The sequence below is a fragment of the Tupaia chinensis genome, unplaced genomic scaffold (genome assembly GCF_000334495.1).
Source record: "Tupaia chinensis unplaced genomic scaffold, TupChi_1.0 Scaffold000101_1, whole genome shotgun sequence".
In the NCBI taxonomy this organism is placed as follows: domain Eukaryota; kingdom Metazoa; phylum Chordata; class Mammalia; order Scandentia; family Tupaiidae; genus Tupaia; species Tupaia belangeri.
Window position 1 is genome coordinate 338,243 of NW_006159565.1, and position 8,969 is coordinate 347,211.

General features: G+C 35.4%; 1 protein-coding gene across 1 annotated transcript in view; it reads left to right on the top strand.

Moving 5' to 3' along the window:
• Positions 1-8,969, top strand: part of SDK1 (sidekick cell adhesion molecule 1) — a 731,734-nt gene that overhangs the window by 3,709 nt on the left and 719,056 nt on the right. The window contains exon 2 of the mRNA XM_006143594.1: positions 5,460-5,619. Within this exon, the coding sequence (XP_006143656.1) occupies positions 5,460-5,619 (160 nt within the window). The remainder of the gene's footprint in view (positions 1-5,459; positions 5,620-8,969) is intronic.

Sequence of the window (8,969 nt, forward strand, 5' to 3'; positions counted from 1 at the left end):
CCTCTCCGGGAAAAAAAAAAAAAAGATCATATGCTTTTATTGGGGGTGGGGTGGGGGTGGGGTCTTTGCACGCCTGAATGTTAATCCTTCTCTATTTCTCAGAGCTTTTGTGTTTTGCTACCTTTATGTCCTCTTTTAATTTCATGATCTTCTGTACGTATTTCAATGGGAAATAGTGCTGGGATTGGAGAGATAAATATCAATATGTATTATTCACCAAATTTGATCATCTATTTTAAAGTACTTTTGGTAATTCATTTAATTTAGACACTTAAAATTCCAGAACATTCAATTATTAGCCTTCCCTTCTTTTTATAACAAATGTCAGTGTTTGTGATGACTATAATTTTATGGTCATTTGGATTGCAAGATATTTTCTTGATGACTATATGAAACCATTCTTTATGAAGATTTTTTTTTCTGCTAGCTTATAATACCCAGCATAGTAATTGGTACATGTATTGATATGTTTAGTTAACTGAATTCTGTGACAGTCAAATCATTATATCATTTAAAATCAAAACCATTGTATAATATATTAATGTTCTACCACCTATAAAACTAAATTCAAATTCTTGAGCTTCTATCTGAATCTTTTTCCTTTCAAAAAGATGTATTTTTATGACTCATTCATGTACGACACTGGAACCATATCAAGTGCCATTCCTTTTTCTGTTAAATAGAGTGCAAATGGCAAGACATTAATAAAGCCTGTAGCTCAGTAAATCCCAAGGTATCAAAGCTATATATATTGCAATTCAGGTTTATTAGGCTGTTTTGTTCATAAGAGTGGATGATTTTTAGCTGAGGTACATAGCAAAGAGGAAATTGGACTCACAGTTGGCAATCAGAACCAAAGGATGCACTTGAAATACTGCTTAGAGCTCGTCACATGCAGCAGACACAGATGGAACTGTTAAGATAAGACAATGATGGACTCTCCTGACTTTGAGTTCCACATTTTATCACAACATTTAACATGTCACTGTTTATAGTCTTATATCAGACCACAATCTCTTAAGAAATAGTGACTACATCTTATTCTCTTTCTATTCCAATACTGATTAAAAGGTCTTATTCATACAATGAGTGCATGTTTATTGAACAGAAATTTCTACAAGCCAGAGACCTCTTGATGCTTCCCTCTCTCTCATGCCTGTAACTAAGTCATTACTGAATCTTTTGGCCAACTAAATACTGTTTTAAAGCCACCCATTGGTCTCCATCTCACTATTTCCATGACCAAACCTACTGTCACCTTTTTTGGAGCATTGTACCTGCATCACTGCAGTGGCCTCTTAACTGATATACTCCCATTTCTCTGGTCCTGCTTTCGTTCTTCTCATTATAGCCAGAATGATCTTAAATAGTACAGTGAATCATCATCGTCATCATAATATTGATAATGCTTTCAACCAAGGTAAATAGATAAGGTATATAAATAGGGTAATCATTTGCACAACACTTTTGAATGAGAAATGAGCGCCACTACTAATCATGCAGGAAGGCATGGAAACAGGAATATGTGTTTATCCTGCTTGCTAGGTACTTTACAATCTGGGGCCTGTTCATCCTGCTTTCTTTCATTCTTTCTGCACCTGCAGCCATTTTTTCATCCTTCTGTGCCTCCCAGGGTTACTCACCATGTTCCCACTGCTAGGTCTTTTCACATGCTATTATCTAAATATCTGAATCCTATTATTACTTCAGTTTCAACTCTTGAGTTTCATCTCATTAACTAGGTTAAACCTCCTTATCACATCCATGAATTAAGTTTAGCATTTATTTGAATGAAGAAATGAATGAGTACTAGAAATAGGTTGATAATATTTTGTTACCAATATACCAGTTAAGATGGAATACACTAGGACTAGCAGATGGTGTCATGGTTACTTTGCTGTACTCCCATGTAGTCCACCATGGTTCCAGTCCCGGACCCAACGGCTTAAAACACACATGTGCATGTGTGCCCAAAATCCCAAGAGGAGGAGAAGGGATATCTCCCTGGGGCAGTGATATTTTGCTTTCTGTCTCTCTGGCGAGTGCATGTGCCCTATAGCAAAATTCTCCCCCCAAAATTTAAAAATAAAAAGAGGGAATACACTCATAACATAATGACAAAGTAAGCTATATATTTTTATGCTATATATTCAGTATATGTGCTTTAGATTAATGTGCAGCTACAGTCTCAATTTTAACAGTCTTAATTCTAATTGTGCTATTTGATGTTTAATTTGGTAAGGATGCAATAATTTAATTTATTTTAAAAGTTCAACTTAGGGGCCAGCAGGTGGCATAGTGGTTAAAGCACTGGACTCCCACATGATTGATTATAGTTTGAATCTTAGAACCGGCCCCTTGAAAATTATACCAGACATGTATGGATGCATGCCCAAAGTCCCCAAAGGAGAATGGAGGAGAAGGGATTATGGGATGGCCATCCCCCCTACGGGGTATTTCTTACTTTCTCTTTCTTGGTCTCTCTGGTGAGCACACATGCCTTATAGCAAAACTCTCTAAAAATAAATAAATAATTAAAAAGTTCAATGTAGTAACTATATAAATAAGTCATAAATTCAAAGTTAGATATGGGTTTTTTGATAAGAAATTCCCCTTATTATAAAATCTGTGACATTTAGAATCATAACATACAGAATTGATGGGTTCTGAAGCCATATGATCTAAGTTTAAATCAGAACTTGACCATTTATGGCTGGGTAACCTTGAGCAAGTTACTTAACTTCTTCATGCCTCTGTTTCCTATCTATAAAATAGTCTTATGATGATATCTATTTTCTAGGGATTTTGTGAAGATTAAATCAGTTAGAATTGTTTCTAGCACATAGTAAATATTCATTAAATACAGTCAGCACACTGGGAAAGTCATGACGTATTTTTCTATGTTTTTCTATGCAAAAATTAGTTGTGACTTTTCCAATGACCCATTAGTTATTACTGCTATATTTATTCATTCAACAAATATTTATTTAGTACTTTGTGCCTATCATTATTCTAGATGCTCAAAGTCCAGAAATGATTATGACAGGAGATATGCTGGGGTATATAACTTATAAGTACTTGAATTTCAAATATTTGATAAGTATTGCAAATGAAATATATATAATGATTTTTTGGAGGGATATTGATGGCAAGGAATTTTAGATAGCTTGAAGAATGAGAATATGTCAGCATGCACAAAGTACCAGGTAGAAAAAAGAACAAGTGTACAAGCTCCAAGGTAGGAAAAAATTTAGCCTAGGTTTAAAAAAGGAAGAAGCCAAGTGTACCTGGAATGTTATATATGAGTAGGAAGATTAGGAAGTCTGAAAGATAGACAAGAAATCAATTATGCAGATAGGTTTTGAGATTTTAGTTGGAGAGTGAGAAGTCACCTAATTCTTATTTATTTTGCTAATGAAGAAACAACATCCCATGTATACTAGCCAGAGTCATTTGAGTTAATTAGTGATGGAAAAGTATGGCAATTATACTCTATGGAATACTATTCAGCCATAAAACAAAACAAAACAAAACAAAACAAAACAAAACAAAAACCACAATATCCTGTCATTTGATAGAAAGTGGTTGAATATGTAAGATTTATTGCGAAGTGAAGCAAGTCAGGCTATTAAAGAAAGACGTTGTCTGTCTCCACTTAATATATACTGACTGTCTACCTTCTATGATAGAGACTGAAAGATCAGAGGACATAAAAGCAGTGCCACTTCTGGAGACAGTGTGGAAGGAGGGTGGGAGAGGGAATGAGTATAGGGAAGGAAATCAGGGAGAAAAAATAAAGAGGCAAGACATCTGTGACACTCAGAAAGGGTTTATTACCTGTTGATGATAACGTATATAGTATTCTCAACTGGACCAGTCCGAGCTGTATTTCATGTTGAGTAAATTCTCTTTATAAGCCAAATGATGTATAGCAATCGGCTGTATTAAAAAAAAATAATAGTATTAAAAAAAAAGATGCAATTGCAAAAGCATCTGGCATGACTCATGGAAAGTATTCAATAATGGGGCCTGTTTGTCTCATGTTTGCTGCTTGTTAAAGGTGATCTCAGAAGGTGTATATGGGAATATCTTTGATTTGGTCCTTGTACACTGCATGCATACCTTAAAAAACCATACTGGCGTCAGTTCTGTGGTCCATACAACTGACTTGGCCTTGGTGGCTTGAAAAACATACCAAACACATGTGCATGTGTGCCCCAAATCCCCAAAGATGGAGAAATGGAGAAGAGGCTGTGGTGTGACCACCCCGCATTGGAGGGGGGATACGTTCTCCCTCTCGGCGTCACTCTGTCTGTCTCTCTGACAAACACATGTGCACTCTGGCAAACTAAAAACAAACAAACAAAAAACACTGTAGCCCATAAAGATATGCCTCAATTATATGTATACAAGAAATCATAATTTTAAAAATAATAAATATTTTAAAAATTAAAAAAAAATAGTGATGGAAGTAGAGCTAGAAGCCAAGTGTTCTGTATCCATATATTAAAAAAAAGAAAGCATACATACAAAAGATGTATACATCTTCTATAGAATTTTCACAAAGTAAACTCACCTATGTAACCATATCAAGAAATAGATTTTTGGCCTTTTCTCTGTAAGCCCCCCAATCATGTCCCCATCACTATCTCATCTTCCACAAATAACCTTTCCTTTATCCTGATCTCTAACACCATAGATTAATGCCATAGTTTTGTTTTGTTTTGAATTTTGATGGACTTTTGATTGGAAGCATATGACTTTTAGTTTGTCCAGCTTCTTTCACTCAACATTATGTTTATGACTTTTATTCATGTTGTGTTCATAGTTGGTTCATTCTTGTTGCTGCATAATATTCCATTGTGTGAATATACCACAGTCTTCCAGTTTTATATCCCATTAAAAGTCACTAAAAGACAAAATTTGTATGTGTATATGAAATTAAAGTTAGATTGTGAGTCATATAATTTATAAATCTATGTTAATCTTACTTATCCTAGTCACTTTATTCTAAACCAATTGAAGGTTCTGTAAGGAAATTTCTGATTTATAGCCTAGTTATACATTTCTTTGATTATGAATTTGAAAATAGATTGCCTAGTTAAAACCAAAGGCTTTCATGAGCAAAGATTGCCCAATGTGTCCTTTTGATATGGGTATTAATTGTAAATAGAAATAACTTGGATCAACCTGTTGGATGCTTTCAAATGAAGGTATCATTGAGGTTTTTGGTTTTTGGAAATGTTATATGGAGTATTATATGCTTCTGAATGGGAAGGCAAGGATTATTTGTTATTTAACTGGGACAAATAGCAATAGTCATCATTTCTGTTATTTTTTTTTAATTAGTTCTGTTTAAATACTATGTATTAGTAATGAGATAAGTGCCATTTTTTGGTGTGGATTTCATTCATTTTTCTTCTCTCTTTCTCCTCTTTTTTTTTTTTCCCAATATTCAGATGATGTTGCACCATATTTTAAAACAGAGCCTGGCCTACCACAGATTCATCTGGAAGGGAATCGACTCGTTCTCACTTGCCTTGCTGAGGGGAGCTGGCCTTTGGAATTCAAGTGGATATACAATGACAGTGAGCTCACCACCTACAGCAGCGAATATAAGTAATTGATTGCTTGAAAATAAGATTGCATAATAAGATTTCAGGTTAATGTGTGCATAATACTTGCCTTATTGCCCAAAATGGCATTAGGGTGAAAATATTGGGTTAACTATCTAATACCTGAAGGATTAAAGAAATGAATTTGAACATATAATTAGAATGTGGTTTACTATTCTGATAATGTTAGATTTATACCAAGAAAATCTATCATTATGTTTATAAAAGTAAGTCTGTTAACTAACCTATCAGGCAAAAATGGAAAAAAAAAAAAGCTATATTTACAGAGGAATGCATAAACACTTTAACATGATAATTTTTTTTTGTGGCAACAGATCCACCCACAAGTACTGTTCCTTTCTAGCCAATATAAGTGGTTTCTGCAACTCTGAATAGTCTAAAAAAGCTTTCCTAGCTACATTTTCTAGTTGAGATAAGAAAGAATGAAATGATGGGAGAAGAGGTATGTATTTTACAGCAAAAGCCATTGAATTTCTGCTATATGCCAGCCACTGTGCCAAGTACTGGAGACATTGGGGTGAACATGTGACAAACAGAGAACAAAGGCCAAGATCAGGGACATAGATAGCAGTTGGGATAAGTCTGAAATGTGACTTCACCCAGGAAGCAACAGCACTGCCTTACAAACCTCAGTATTTACTTGAGTGCTAGAACGCTTTTTAGATTTGTACTAATTTACCACTGTTTTGTAAGGAGTATTATACTGCAATGTTGCAGTTTTGAGTAGGACAAGATCTAGTAATTTCTGAAAACTACATGAGGCTCCCAAAATCAACAGATATTAGCAATACCATGCTCTTATTTAAGTGAATAAGGAAGAAATGACTGTATGGATGTATTTTAAATAGAATAATGTGCTTTCACCATGAGGAATAGCCTATCTGCTTACTCTGTTTATTTCAGGGGTTGTAATATGATGGTCCTTGAACCATATTTGGCCTTCCCAGGCTTTGTGCGTATTTGAGTATGTGTGTCTTGTGTATATTTGTATGTGTATATTTTTTAAATTACTGAAAACTAATTTACAGGAATGAATACATCGTATTTTTCTTTATTGATCACCAACATCTGACAGCTGTAAGATTTTGTATAAAAATTCCCCTTTCAGGAACCAGCAGTTAGCGTAATGGCTATGTTGCTGGACTCCCACGTAGTCGGATTTGCTTCCCAGACCCAGAGGCTTAAAACTCACGCCGGGCACATGTGCGTGTGTGCCCAAGATCCCGAGAGGATAATGGAGGATAAGGGATTGCGGCGTGACCATCCCCCCTGGGGGGTGATTTCTCGCTTTCTGTCTCTCTGTCTGTCTCTGTCTGTCTGGCCAGCGCACACACCCTATAGCAAAAACCTCTCAAAAAAAAAAAAAATTCCACTTTCCAGCCTTTCTAGACCAGTTAGAAGGTCTGGCTGCACTGGTCTTCAGTCTCCTACCTGGACAGGCAGTTGAGCAATGCTATCCTGTGGTAAAGGCATGGATACCCTTTACTGTTCTCCTAAGTGTTCTCAAGCCCCTTCTTTCCTTATAACCTCATACCTATAATTGTAGCCTTAAGCAAATCTCAATGGTATAGTCTTATTTATTTATATTTATATGTATATAGAGAGATAGATATCTCTATATCTATTGACCTTGATATAAATACCAAGAAAATCTAAAAGTAAGCCTGTTAATGAAACTACCAGGCAAAAAATTGAAAAAAAAGCTATATTTACAGAGTAATGCGTAAACACTTTAACATGATAATTTTTTTTTTATCTATATCAATAGATATATAAATATTTTGCCACAGGGCACATACGTTTGCCAGAGAGACAAAGAGATACAGAAAAAAGGAGAGTGAGAAATCACGCCCTTGGTGGGATAGTCATGATTCAATCCCTTCTTCTTCATTCTTCTCTTGGGATTGTAGGCACACACATAGACCCCGGTGATTTTTAAACTGCTGGGTCTGGGACTCAAAGTGCCAATTTGGCCAGGTGGGAATCCATTGCCTTAACTACCATGCCACCTACTGGCCCCAGTAATAGGTATACTAATCTGTCAGGATTGATTTAGAAAGCAAAAACTAAAAAGTGTACTTACAAAATGAGAACTATGCATGAGTAATGGACTTTGGGTACAGCTACTTGAATTTAAGTATTTGCTTTCCAACTTATTATCCGTGTGACATTGAATAAGTTATCTAACCATTTTTTTTAAGTTAACTTATTTTTTTCCCTTAGAGAGACAGAGACAGACAGGCAGGCAGGTGTGTCCAACAGGGTCTTCATGCTATAATACTAGACACCCACTGCCCGCTAGAATCACAGGCATGCTTGCACACAATATTGTTTTTTTTTTTTAGTTTGAAAATTTATTCATTTTTTTTTTCTTGAGAGAATAAGAGAGACAGACAAAAAGTGAACCAGACAGGCTCTTTCACAGGTTCTTCTTGCTGGTATCTAACCCAGACTAAATCAGCCAGGAACATGACCATGTGCGTGTGTCTGGCATGTACAGGGAGATCCTGTTTTTTTTTTTAATTTAGTTTTTTATTATCATCATAATCTTGTTTATATTACAATGAATTGCATATAACTTTACAGTGTATTGCATTGCTTTTACAAAAGGGAATGTCATGCATGTCAGTCAATACAGAGACATTAATCTCCCCACTTCATCATTCAATATCTTTTCAATGTTTTTCCCAATCATTATTATTATTCTAATTATAATTTTTAAACAATCATTATTTCTCATTTTGCTTGTAAAAAGACTTTGCTCATCATGAAATACTTCTCACACCAATCCAGTTGAGAATACTATATATGTCATCATCAACAGATAATAAGCCATATCTGTTTCTCTCTAACGTCCTGCCTCTCTACTGTTCACTTGCTATCTTTATCTATCCTCTTCACTCCCCCCATTCCACACTGTCCTATTCTCATTAAGTACCTTCACTGCTTTTATGTCCTCCAATTTTTTGCTCTCTACCATAGAGTGCAGATAGTCGGTATATATTGAGTGGATGCATACAGTATCTTTCTTTCATAGCATGGCTTACTTCACTCAGCAATAGATCCTTCATATCTGACCACTTTCTATCAAATTCCAGGGTCTTGTTATGTTTTTATGACTGAGTAGTATTCCATAGAGTATACATGCCACACTTTTCCAATCCATTCGTCAGTTTGTGGACATTTAGGTTGGTTCCATGTCTTGGTAATCATGAATAATGCTGCAATAAACATTGATGTGCAAGCACTTTTCTGACTGAGCATTCTCCTGTCCTTTGGGTAGATACCCAGAAGTGGGATTGCTGGATTAAATGGTAGTTCTATTTGTAGATC